Source organism: Carcharhinus amblyrhynchos, chromosome 11 (genome assembly GCF_965287045.1).
Source record: "Carcharhinus amblyrhynchos chromosome 11, sCarAmb.v2.hapA, whole genome shotgun sequence".
Classification (NCBI taxonomy): domain Eukaryota; kingdom Metazoa; phylum Chordata; class Chondrichthyes; order Carcharhiniformes; family Carcharhinidae; genus Carcharhinus; species Carcharhinus amblyrhynchos.
In genome coordinates, this window is record NC_137334.1 from 67,505,615 (window position 1) to 67,518,828 (window position 13,214).

Below are 13,214 nucleotides of genomic sequence, written 5' to 3' on the forward strand. Positions count from 1 at the left end.
TATGGCAATCCCTGAATAAAATGACTGTGGCACAGACATAAATGTAATTTTCATCTTGTCATAAAAATTAACACATTACAAAGTACAATTTAAATGATATCACAAAAATCAGCACAATAGGAGATTGGTTTTAAAATGCTTAATGTATGAGTTAAACACTGAACGAAATAAACAAACAATACAATTGGACATTTACTTACACAGTAATGAATGAACTAATGACAAATTATGAAGTTTAGAATCTCAACAAATGCTTCTGAAATTGAAAAACTTGAAAAGCAATTCATTTTTAATTTGGGGCAATGTTAGTTGGTTGAATTTTTGAAGCAGCATTATCTACATTGCACATTAAAATATCGCTGAATGCTGATGCTTTAATAAGTGGCAGTACAGTTTAAATATTTTGGGATATGAAACTTTATTTTACAATTTGCAGTACAGAACACTGCATATTTCTCTAAATATCATTCTGCAAAATCAAAGGGGCAAAAAAATATTTTTTTTTCAAACAGCACGTTAAGATCTGGAATTCACTGTCTGAAAGGGCGATGGAAGCAAATTTGATTGTGGTGTTCAAAAGGGAACTGGATAAATACTTGGAAAAGCAAACATTTGTATGGCTATGGAAAAAGAACAGGTAAGTGAAAGCTCTTCCAAAGAGGAGTGGGGACAGACGCAATGGTCTGAGTGTTTCTCTCTTGTACTGTACAATTCTATGAAGTTTCATTCGAGGATTTGAGCATATTATCTATTTAGGTTGACACTAAGTGCTAGGTTGCAAGCATCTGTATTTCAGATTACATTAATTTGCACCCTCTCTGCCTGTTCAGATGGCATAAAAGATCCTGTGGCATTATTTGAAACATCCTGCTCAACATTTAACCTCAACAAGGCAATCAACTAATTTATCCCATGCTGTTTGCGAGAGCTTGCCATGTGCAAGTTGACACATCATGCTCACAAAAACGGAACTTGAAAATTAATTTGTTGACCACATTATCTTCTGGATGCGGAAGGTGGTATTAGAAATATTTTTCAATGAAGTGGCACAAGTTTAAATCTCAATCCATGCTGTCATTCGCAATCATGTTTTACCTAGAGAGAGATCTGGCAGGTTTAGCTCATTGAAAGAGAAAATAAAAAAATTGGTCAAGGCTTTTTTCTTTGCACTGCAAAATTACACATTCCAGCACAGTGACAAGTAGCACTAACACTATCCATGGCAATTAATGTGGATGAACCGTCTTGCCCTACTGATGGAGGAGCTTAGGAAGGAAATGGGTCATGAATATTTTTAACTAGTACAATACTCTAGGACAATAAAAATAATCATTTTTTATTGGACAGTAGAGCAGATTTGAGAACATAAGACATAGACCAAAACTAAAAAAACCCATCTGTTGGAGGCAAGTTCAAATTTAAAAAAAAACAAGACTTAGACTTTTCTTCAGGAAATTGAGATCACAAATATACAGCCTCAGATTGACACTTAACACAGTTTAAAATGTATAAATCATTTATATTGAAATTGACAAACTGCTATGCTAAAATTAACCAATAAGTGCATCTACCTTTGCAATCGCTGTTTGTTTGTACATGCGAGTGATGAGACCCATAACTTGTGCAAAGGGGTTATCTGTCTCTGCAGAACTCGAATGCAGTTCTCTCATTAATTTCTCCCACTCCTCAATGCTGCCATTCATTTCCTACGTGGGCAGAAAGATAAATGTTTGGAACAAAAAAGGGCAGAGCAATTAATGGATCTGTGATGCATGCCCCAGTTTCATCCTGTGAAGGAGCAGAGGAACAAGAGCAGGAAAATTCCCAGAGATACAAGATTGTTCCTGCAGAAAACGTCAATGCTGGATAGGTCAGTCACATGCTCAGTTCAATTATAGAAGCTTGTGACAAGCTGGGGGCGAAGATGAAAATTCTTTACTCTGGTGCTATAAATCAAAAACCAAGAATGTTTCAAGGAGAAATCGTTAAATATTTAGAAAGTCAGAATGCCAGGAAACATACAGTAGTAAGTACATTTGTGTCACACACATGAATTCAGGACAGCCTTCTCCTGATAGCAGAAAATTAACAGGTTTGTGTGCACTTCTAATAATAGATGAAGATATTTTGGAGAAGAGCTATTTATTGCTACAATTTTTGCCGATTTTAACATTCCACCGTGACAAAATAAAGCAAATATTCTGCGCGTAACAACTAAATGTTGCAAGATAAGGCAAGTTTCAATGTCAGTGCATGTTATTTTTACAAATTACAAAATTAATTATTTAATTGAAATGTTGAAAAGTCAGAAGTAGTGATGTGAAATCTCTATTGGGTCTGCATGTTGGAAAAATTAAAGGCAACCCAAATGAAAATTAGAGATACGTGCTTTTCACAGGCTTAAAGACTTGTCATCCTGCAAAGTTGCACAGATTGTGTAAATATCAATGACTTAAAGTATTTGCAATTCACTATTTCTGATTTGACAGCATGGATAAGATTATCCCTCTGTGTTGCATGGCCATCCTTTTGTGGCTTGAGTTGCCAAAGAAGGATGGTGATGTTGCTACATCTCCTGCAGCCAGTTTAGGGGCAGAGCACATCAGAGTGGGCCTGCAAGGCACCCAAAAGGTTGTTCTAGAGGCACATCACTGAATATCAGGCTATGTTCTTCTTGGTTTCAAGGTCATGTCTTCAATGGAGCAATCCTGAGCTAGAAGCATTGAGAACTTGGGCAGCACAGTAGCACTGAGGTTAGCACTGCTGCTTCACAGCTCTAGGGACCTGGGTTCGATTCCTGGCTTGGGTCACTGTCTATGTGGAATTTGCACATTCTCCTCGTGTCTGTGTGGGTTTCCTCTGGGTGTTCCGGTTTCCTCCCATGGGTTAGATTGATTGGCCATGATAAAATTGCCCTTAGTGTCCTGAGATATGTAGGTTAGAGGGATTAGCGGGTAAAATATATGGGGGTAGGGCCTGGGTGGGATTGTGGTCAGTGCAGACTTGATGGGCCGAAGGGCCTCTTCCTGCACTGTAGGGTTTCTATGATTTCTATGAACTCTATGTGCTGCTGCAGTTTAAATATGGCAACCAGAGTGAGGAAGCAGTAAGGTAACAGTGTGACAGACGAAGCAGAGGCAGAGGCAGTCTGCCAGCACCACAGCATCTTTCCCATGCCTGCATCATGATGCAAAAACCTGCTATTGTGGCAGGCGGAGTAAAAGCTGATTTACATACCCGCTACTGCACTCAATGCAATTCAAGGAAAATTCCACCCAATGTTTTCAATTTTAAAATTTCTCTTTAATTCAGCACCTACAAATCATGATTTCAGAAGATACGTGTGGTTACCTAGCAACTAAACACAGCACAAGTCCCAACAGACCTGACATACTGGCAGCATTAGATGCCTGGAATCAGAGCAAAAAGAAAATGTTAGTCTTGCTAAATGTTAGCTGGAAAAGTTAGCAATTTATCTTCAAACCAGAAATTCATACAAGACTACCGTTATATAAAATCCTTACCTTAGTAGCTTCCTTTGACAAATCAAATGGAATTTGCTGTCGGATTTTAGGAGGCAGCTGGGTCAAAACTTCACCCTTCATTCGTCGGATCATTATTTTACTCAGATATTGGTGAAGTTCATCTAAATTGGAGGCTCCTTTGCAGTCCCACTGAGCTCTTTTGCCAAAATACCTGTTATTGTATGGCAGATTAAAAAAAAATTTGCAAAGCAAACTCACCAAAGCATTTTATTTAGAATAAATGAAAACAAATAAAAGCTGGTTGATAAATATATTCAATCTGACAACACTATATCTCTCCTCCAATTTGTCTGAGAGTTTAGTGACCAAATCTTCATTTCAAGAATCACTGAAAAAACAAAAACATAAGAAATAGGAGCAGGAGTAGGCCACCTAGCCCTTCGAGCCTGCCCTGCCATTCAATAAGATCATGGCTGATCTGAAGTGGCTCAGTTCCACTCTCCCGCTTTCTCCCCATAACCCTTAATTCCCTTGCCTACCAAAAACCTATCGACCCGTGTCTTAAATATATTTAGTGAGGTAGCCTCCACCACATCAATGGGCAGAGAATTCCAGAGATTCACCACCCTTTGTGTGAAGAAGTTCCTCCTCAACTCCGTTCTAAACTGCTTCCCCCCCCCCCCCGCCCACCGCCTTATCTTGAGGCTGTGCCCTCTCATCCTGCTATCCGTTCTGAGCGGGAAGAATCTCTCTACCTCTACCCTATCCATCCCCTTCATTATCTTATACGTCTCTATAAGATCCCCCCTCATCCTTCTAAACTCCGAGTACAAACCCAGTCTATTTAGTCTCTCTTCATAGTCCAACCCCCTCATCTCCGGTATCAGCCTAGTGAACCTCCTCTGCACTCCCTCCAAGGCCAAAATATCCTTGCGCAAGTGCAGCGACCAAAACTGCACACAGTACTCCAGCTGCAGCCTCACCAGTGCCCTGTACAGTTGCAGCAAGAACATCACTCCATTACAAGCACACTGTTAGGAAAATGACTTTTTGCTGGATTGACTCTTGCTCTTTGGAACCCAAGATATCATTAATTACTGAAAAACTAAAAAGCATATGCTTGCCCAAGTTCACTTTAGACAACAGATATTAAAGATCATGCAGCTGATTCAGATAGTTTAGAAAAAGCAATGCATTAAACAATTTAATAACAAGAGCAGCCTTCTTCAGTATTGGGTTTGTATGATAACACTACACTGATTGCATCACCATACCAGTTCATTTACTACAAATTATTTATCCATTTTACCCAGGAAGTAATGTTTCAATTCACTCTGACACAAGGGCCCGAATTCTCTGGCCATTCATGCTGGCGGGATTCTCCGGTTTCCCACTGGCTTGGAGTGATGCCAAAGGAAATTCCCATTGACAGCAGTGGGACCAAAGAATCCCTCCACTAGCAAACAACGGACCACCTCCCACTGGCAAGAAACACATGGCTGGGAGGCTAGAGAATCTCACTCATGATCGATCTAATTTAACTCTATCTCCAAGGATGCTTTTTACTCTGAAAAATTCCAGCATTTTCTATTTTGTTCCCATTGTCGATAATCAATCAATATAGTCTTGGCATAAGATAGGAACAAGAAATGGCCTTTTCTTGAATGTGCCAAACTGCCAATAAATAAAATGTCTTTTTGGACAATAAAAAGGGAAGGCCCATTGGCCAGATTATTCAGGAAGCAATAGCAAAATTGGTCAGTGGAACCTTGCTAACCAAGAAGCACAAGTGTATTATTTCAGCATAAAGTAGCACCAGGGCACAATGTTCCAAAGATTCTGCAGAGTTTAAAGAAAAATATGCTGCTGAACCTTCCCAATTATTTATCTTACCTAAGATGAGCATTGCAATACCTCTTGGCATAGTCAGTCCAAGTTCCAAATTTTCTTGGATACAATGCATTAACCTGCATGAAGAGCTGTGAAAACATCAAAACAAAAATCAATGGGAAAGAAATGAACACAGGTCTCTGCATTTAAGAGCTTCCAAGTTAACCTGGCTACTTCTAAGCCATGTGATTCTATGATAGATTAAAGGCAGCTAATATTCAACTAAAGTGAACACAAAAAAACAACTGAAGAAAATTCTTCTGCTATAGAGGCAGCTAAAATGCTAATAGTCATAGATATTTATGGAAGTAATGGGAAAAGTGTTCAGTTATGTGAAGAGTCAGTGTAATATCAAAAACTCTATTGGGCAACTGAAGGGTGTGCAAAGCCAGGTTGTAAAGGCAAAAATTTTAAAAATTTTGCATTGGTCTTCAATCTTGAAATTATGTTTGACTATTAGAATTGAATGATTTTAGTAATAAATGTAATAAATCTAACCGAAAACTAGTTTTCAATTAGATTTATATTATTTTAGAAAGAGGAGCTTGAAATTAGACAGACCAGTTGGGACAGATGATATCTAGCACAGGGTTTTCATGGAGGTGGGACATTACTATGAAGCCACTAACTTGTGTTTTTAATACCTCACTGGATTCTGAGACTCTCTGCAGGCTAGAAAGAAGCTAATGCAATCCTCATCTTTAAAAAAAGTGAGAAGACTGGCCCAGGTAACTAGTTTGACATCTGGGAGAAAATCAGAGATGCACTATGTGAATGCTTGCATAGACAAGTAGATAATAGGGATGCCCAAATGTAACTTCATAAATAGCTCATGTTTTACAATTCTAATGGAGATTTTTGAAGAATTAAGTAAGCACGCAATGAGAGAAGCTCAGCAGACACTATTTACTGAACCTACAAGCAGCTTTTAATGAGGCACCATACAAAAAGCTTCACTACGAGATTGAAGCCTCAGGTATTAATAGCAACGTATTAAGCTGGTGGTAAATAGTTTGGAAGCCAGATTAGTGATGGGAATATTCTTCTTTCTGAATACAGGAGTCAGGGGCATGGTTTAAGATCCAGGCAAGTTTTTGGACTGTAAATTATGCTTGTCTACTTCAGAGAGATTGTGAGTTTGTTGAGAGATATTGCTCATGATGACTTGCAAAATGTATAACTTGGGTAAGTGCAGTATTATGCATGCAGGCAGAGCAAATACTCGACATTCATACTCCCTTCAAGAAAAGACATTAAAGAAGGCGTGGGATGAAAGACAGATTTGGACATTCTAGTGCATCTCCAAAAATTATGAAAAATATCTAGTTCATGATTTATGCCAATATTTTGGAGGTAACGCTTAGTGCTGGGAAAAGTGCTGTCGTTGTCGTCAAGGTAACAAACATGCGAGATTGCCAGAACACCTAAAAGAAAATGGCAGTTCAGAGGTTACTTATGTTTGTTTAATGGATTCAGAAAAGTAGAGATGGAGCAATAAAAACAGCAGGTGGGTTTACTTAGCTTGAGAACTGGGAGCGTTACGTTACAAAGAAATGCAGTCGAGAGAAATGTTTTGTTTTGGGAATTAGGAATAAATTAGTTTGAAAGCATTCAATGAACGCTTAAAGGCTGCATTGTCAAAGAGGTAAGTGGAGATCAGGAAGGTGCTCTGGTTTCCATTAATCCAAGTGTTCTGCAGCAGACGAAAAGACTCCATACCAAAGAGCAGGTTGATTATAATTTGGACCTCATGTAAAGCCCTGGCAGCTGTTGGCAGTTAAGGTTTGGGAGGTGTTCTGAGGAGTTGAGAAGACAGCGGGTGCCACTCATACCATGTCAGGCAGTCAGTGCTCAGAGAAGGCCTGGCAGATTTTAAAGCTTGGTACAGCTGGGAGAGATGTCAGAGAAACCCAAGGGTAGTACCAGCTTAGTGAAGTTAGTGTCTGTGAAAGAGCTGGAATGGTGCTGATAGAGGGACATGAATGCAGCTTTGCGAATCCCATGGAATGCCATCTCCGAAGAGAATGAACATCCAAGGGACAAGCAGTTGTTGGGAGAGTCCAAGTTGAAGTGGTTAGTTTTCAGTGGTAATGGAGTGAATCCAAATAAAACTCCAAAATACAGCCAAAAGTACAATAAGTCCTTAAATTTAACTATTGCTGTTATCATTGGGCTTAATTATAGCAAATCCCAAACACCTGGTACCTGTACTGTGGAATTATATGAATGAAGCAGTGGCATGATGGGAAACTTGGTCAAGTATTTGGTACCAAATAAGGAAAATTGACTCTGCATAACCTAAGACATGAATAAGACCAGAGAAGGTTAAGCTGTGCTGAACCTCTGTAACGCCTGATAAGGCTGACTTCACATGACCTAGAGCTGTACGAGTATGACAAAATAAAGGTCAGGGAAGAAGGAGTCATCGACCTTCTTCTGTTCTATCAAAGGACAAGATAAAGGTATGACTGATGAGACAAAGAGTTCTAGGAGGTCTGCAGGTTGTACCATTATTTATGACATTACTTATGATGCTACTAATTGGTCAACTTTCTGAATAAGCTCTCGTCATGCAAACTGATAATGATTATGTATAAATACAGAGTTCATTATGTAAGGGCGGACTTGAGGAAGAATTAGCAAGTCGTAATGACGGCTCTCTGAACTCAAGTTTTTGCCAATACTGCATGCAGTGTTTTGTGAATAAAGACAAGTTATTTGTTGGAATGAACTTTGAGTCTTTCTGCCACAGTCAAGAATCAGGAAACTTTCCACTTCAAAAGGACAGATAAGATTGCTTGATTAGCCTGAGATTTATGATAATAAACGGTAATAACAACACATTTACAACTTTAGTCTACAATTACAGAAAGTTTGTTTTCTATTGGCCTTGATCAGTTAATTGAAATCATTTAATCAGGGAATCATTACAGTGCAGAAGGAGGCCATTCAGCCCATTGAGGCTGCACTGATGATAATCCCACCCAGGCCCCATCCCAATGCATTTATCCTTCCTAATCCCCCTGACACTAAGTCAATTTAGCATGACTAATCCATCTAATCTACACATCTTTTGGACTATGGGAGGAAACCCACACAAACACGGGGAGAATGTGCAAACTCCACACAGGCAGTGACCCGAGGCTGGAATTGAAATGAAAACAGAAAATGCACGAAATAGTCAGTTGACTGATAGTACTTCAACCAAGGTTATAAAAAATCGTTAACAGGCTCACCTCTTCTGGGCGACTAAGTGCAGGAGTCCCAGTCAACAGAATGGCCTTAGCTGCTTTCTGTATAATGGGCACCAAAATTGTGCTTCGTGCTGCATTACGTGACTTTATGTAGTGGGACTCATCAACTATAACAACTTGAAACTTTTGATTGTAAAGGGCATCTACTAAAGTCTGTGCATCAGTTGTTAAAAGGCCATAACCCACTATAGTAACTTTGCTAGTTGGAATTCTCCTGCAAGATACAAACAAAAATTCAAATTCAGATTGCACATAGGATATTTTTCTGGACAGCACTTTTTAAAGTAAATTCATCTGCAATATCTAGACTGTACAAAAATTATTCGTGCAAAACAAGCTGTAGAAAAATCAGTTTTGTCAATTCAATATGATATGTAAGGAAGCCATTTGTATGAGGATTTTATTCCTTATCTCATCCATTTCAAAGATGGTTCATTTGCTGCAGTGGTGATCAAGCCTACAATCAATAGCTCTTTCACAGAATGGCTTCCCAATTCTTAACCCCATGAAGAAAAATAAAATTATGGTGCTTGAACTATTTTGCGTTTACACCAAGGAATAATGATAATGGGTTGTGAATGGCAAGGTGAGGATATTTGTTAGGAAGTAGTTTTTTTTTTAAATAAAAGGCAATCAGAAGGTGGAACAAGTTGCTACAAGGAAGCAGGGGAGTCCAGGCGCAGTCATATACTACAATGGAAAGATATTACGGTTCACATTCTGGAAGGTGGTCATAGAACTCATCTACAATGCTAAGGAGGTTCTTTTAACCCATTAAAACAACAGAGGCTATTCAGCCCTTTTGGCCAGTCCCAACACTCAATAAGATCATGGTTGATTTGTATCAGAGACAATTCATCCTTGCACATGGTCACCCTCAGTATTCTAGTTTATCTATTTTCACATGGATAATTCAGAGCAGCACAGTGGTTAGCACTGCTACCTCACAGTGCCAGTAACACGGGTCCAATTCCGGCCTTGGTTGATTGCCTGTGCAGAGTTTGCATATTCTTCTAGTGTTTGCATGGGTTTTACCCAGGTGCTCTTGATTCCACCCACAATCCAAAGATATGCAGGTTGGTGGATTTTGCCCCTTAGGTATCCCAAGGGTGCAGGTGAGGTAAATACATGGAGTTATGGGATAGAGCCTGAGTAAAACAAAAAGGTGGGGCTCAGTGGGCCAAATAGCTTCTTTCTACACTGCAGTGATTCCGAGACTATGAGTTCAGGAAATTTCATTGAAGAGTATTACAAAAGGATACCCAAGACATTTTACAACATTTCATCCTGTATTTAGCTATGAGGAGAGATTGGGCAAAGTGGGGTTGTTCTCCCTGGACAGATGGAGAATGAGGGGTGACCTAATAGGAGGTGTATAAAATTATGAAGGGCATAGATAGGGTGAACAGTGGGAAGCTTTTTCCCCAGGTCAGAAGTGACAAATACAAGGGGTCATAAGTTCAAGGCGAAGGGGGCAAGGTTCAACACAGATGTCAGGGGGATGTATTTTACACAGAGGGTGGTGGGGGCCTGGAGTGCACTGCCAAGCAAGGTGGTTGAGGCTGGCATGCTGGGATCGTTTAAGACTTATCTAGAAAGCCACATGAACAGACTGGGGATAGAGGGATACAAACAAATGGTCCAGTTGGGCGCATGAGCGGTGCAGGCTTGGAGGGCCGAAGGGCCTGTTCCTGTGCTGTACTGTTCTTTGTTCTTTGTATTTGACACACCCCCTTTTTTAACTTCTTTGAACAGTATCCTCAAGAGTTACTGCTAACTTTTCTAACCAAGGGATGGAATCTTAAAAACAAGGATTTCTAATTTTGAGTGAAAATTATTAAATCTTTACAAAATCCAAATGCCATTTCTCACTCTGATTTAATAGGACAGTCAAACAAATGCTCATGTCCTCTTGGAGCCAACTCCACAAACATTCAGGCAAAACTCCTACAGAACCAACTTTGATGGACTGGATACTATGTCTGCATGGCTGAGAAGTGTGCCCACCACCAGGTTGTTTCCTCAATTCTCAAATGGCCAGTGTTCCAGGGAAGAAGAAGAAAAGGCACTCTGAAACTCTCCTTGAAGCACAACAATATTGACATTAACGGGAGTAACTTGTGACCAATTGTTCAAAATGGTGACAATTTGTTGTTCAAGCTGCATCAGACTTGTCACAACATCTTAGCTAATGAGTTTGTGTAGCAAACAGACGAGGAAGGAAAAGGAATCAAATCCTGCACTCACTATCTCACCAGCTTGTGTGATGCCCTATTCCAAGTGTCCAAGGAGTTGGACACAAGCAGGTTGGGAATTGGCCTGTTCAGTCACGGTCCCATGACGCAAATTTGCAACCAAGTAAAAGTCACCCTTGAATTGAGGGACAGCAGACAACAATGATACATAGTTTCAGAAGGTGCAGACCATATCTGACCAACTACAGTGACAGTGACAATCTTTGATTATGCAACACCTTCATGGTCACTAAAAAATTCTACAATGTGCAACATGGGGGGGGGGGGGGGGCACGGTGGTGGCAGCAGGAATTGAGGGCACAGGGGTTGCAGATTTTCACAAAAGAATGAGTTAGAGGAATTCATTGGTCTTTGGCATCTGTATTGAACTTTGTGAATGGAGTTATTTCTTCCTCAACAAGCTCCATTCAGAAAACGGAATGCTTTCACATTTCCACAATGCTACAGTTGTGACTCTATTACCAACTCGCCACTAAAAAAAGCTTAATTATGTGCAAGGCCTAATTTTAAAATGTTATGGTGTCAGAGAGGAAATTTGATTTGATTTATTGTCACATGTATTAGCATACAGTGAAAAGTATTGTTTCCTGCATGATGCACAGATAAAGCATACCATACGTAAGGAGAGGGTGCAGAATGTTCGTGTTAGTCATAGCCAGGGGGTAGAGAAAGATCAACTTAATACGACTGGTCTATTCAAAAGTCTGATGGCAGCATTGAAGAGGCTGTTCCTGAGTTGATTGGTATGTGACCTCAAAGAGGTACAAGACTGACAAAAGAAAAACGCCACGGATGCTGGAGATCTGAAATAAAAACAATAACTGCTAGAAAAACTCATCAAGTCTAGCAGCATCTGTGGACAGCGAAACAGAGTCGACGTTTAAGCCCAATAATACTTTTTAGTTCCAATTTGTGAACAGGAAACTTCCAATGGTCATATATCTGGTTTTATCATGTTATTGTAGAGAACAATATTGGTCAAGCCAATGGGGATTAAATCTGCTATTCCTCTTCAAAATACTGCTATTGAATCTTTAACTTCTGCCTAGAGGAGTGGACTTGATTTTACAACTCATGCAAAAAAAAAGCTCTTCTGGGTGTCAGACTCAATGTGCACAAATCTCTTGAATTGGGCTTAAATCCACAACTTTGATTCAGATAAAACTTCTGACGAAAACATGAGAATTCTACCCAGTGAGCCATAACCATGGAGGGAGTTTCAGCATTTAGGGCTCAACAGCTGAAGAAATGGGGGAGCAATTAAAGTCAGGGATGTGCAAGATACCAGAACTGGATGGTCATACAGCTAATTGAGTTCGAGTTTGGAAAGGACAGGGTCATGGAGGAATTGAAAACAAGATTGAGAATTTAAAAACAAAAATCAAACATTGCTCAACCAGGAGCTAATGTAGATTATGATGGATGAACAGAGTTTGATGCAAGTTAAGACATGGGAGGTAGAGTTTTGGATGCCTTCAAATTTGTGGAGGGTGAAAGATGGGAGGACAGCATCAGGTTGGTCAAATCTAGAGGTAACAATGGATGACAGTTTCAGCAGCAGGTGGGCTGAAGCAGTGGAGGAGTCAAGTCACGACATGGTAATACAAGTAGGTGATTCTGATGCAGATAAGCAATCAGAAGTTCACTTTGGGTCAAATAGGACACCAAGATTGTGAATAAACTAATTCAGCCCCGGGCAGCTGCCAGGAAGAGGAATGGAACCAGTAGCCAGGGACTGGAGTTTTATTTTGTTTGTTCATGGGATATGGGCAGTGCTGAAAAGGCCTGCATTTATCGCCCGTCTACAATCCTCTTTGAGAAGGCCAACTTGGGGCACGTTAAAAAAAGAGGTTTTTTAAATTTTACATCCATCTGGTTGGCAAATACTTCACTGTTTACAGAGATTAATATTGATGGTGAAGAAATACTGCAACATTTTGGATATATTTATTTGAGTCTTGACTGGTTCAATTTATATAGGCAAGAATAAAAGCAAGCAAATTGAGAGCCTGTGCAATTCTGAGCTGAAAAATATGCAGCACAACTGATAAGATGACCCAGTGTCATTTATCAAACACGATGGAATCATTTTCCCTTAGGAAAGTTTATATAAGCGTGAAAAGATATTTATCTTTAAGATAAGGTGACTCATTGATCGAAAACGGACCAGCATTGAGGAGAGAAATACTATCTGTGTAAATTACCCATAGCAGAGGGAAAGATAATAATATCTCATTTATCTCCTGCCCGGCACAAGATTATTTTAATAGCGACACTAAAATTTTAAGTCTGGTTTGAGTGCTGGATCAGCACTCAAGAAATTGACAGGG

The 13,214-nt window shown here is 39.7% G+C and overlaps 1 protein-coding gene across 4 annotated transcripts in view; it reads right to left on the reverse strand.

The window, feature by feature from the left end:
* Positions 1 to 13,214, reverse strand: part of zranb3 (zinc finger, RAN-binding domain containing 3) — a 109,959-nt gene that overhangs the window by 49,647 nt on the left and 47,098 nt on the right. For all 4 annotated transcript variants that reach the window (XR_013888170.1, XM_080199337.1, XM_080199335.1 and 1 more), the window contains 4 exons: positions 8,612 to 8,843; positions 5,379 to 5,464; positions 3,525 to 3,696; positions 1,572 to 1,706 (listed from right to left, as the gene is read on the reverse strand). Coding sequence is in view for 3 of the 4 variants with exons in the window: in XM_080199337.1 (XP_080055463.1) it covers positions 1,572 to 1,706; positions 3,525 to 3,696; positions 5,379 to 5,464; positions 8,612 to 8,843 (625 nt within the window). In the remaining variant the exon portion in view is untranslated. The remainder of the gene's footprint in view (positions 1 to 1,571; positions 1,707 to 3,524; positions 3,697 to 5,378; positions 5,465 to 8,611; positions 8,844 to 13,214) is intronic.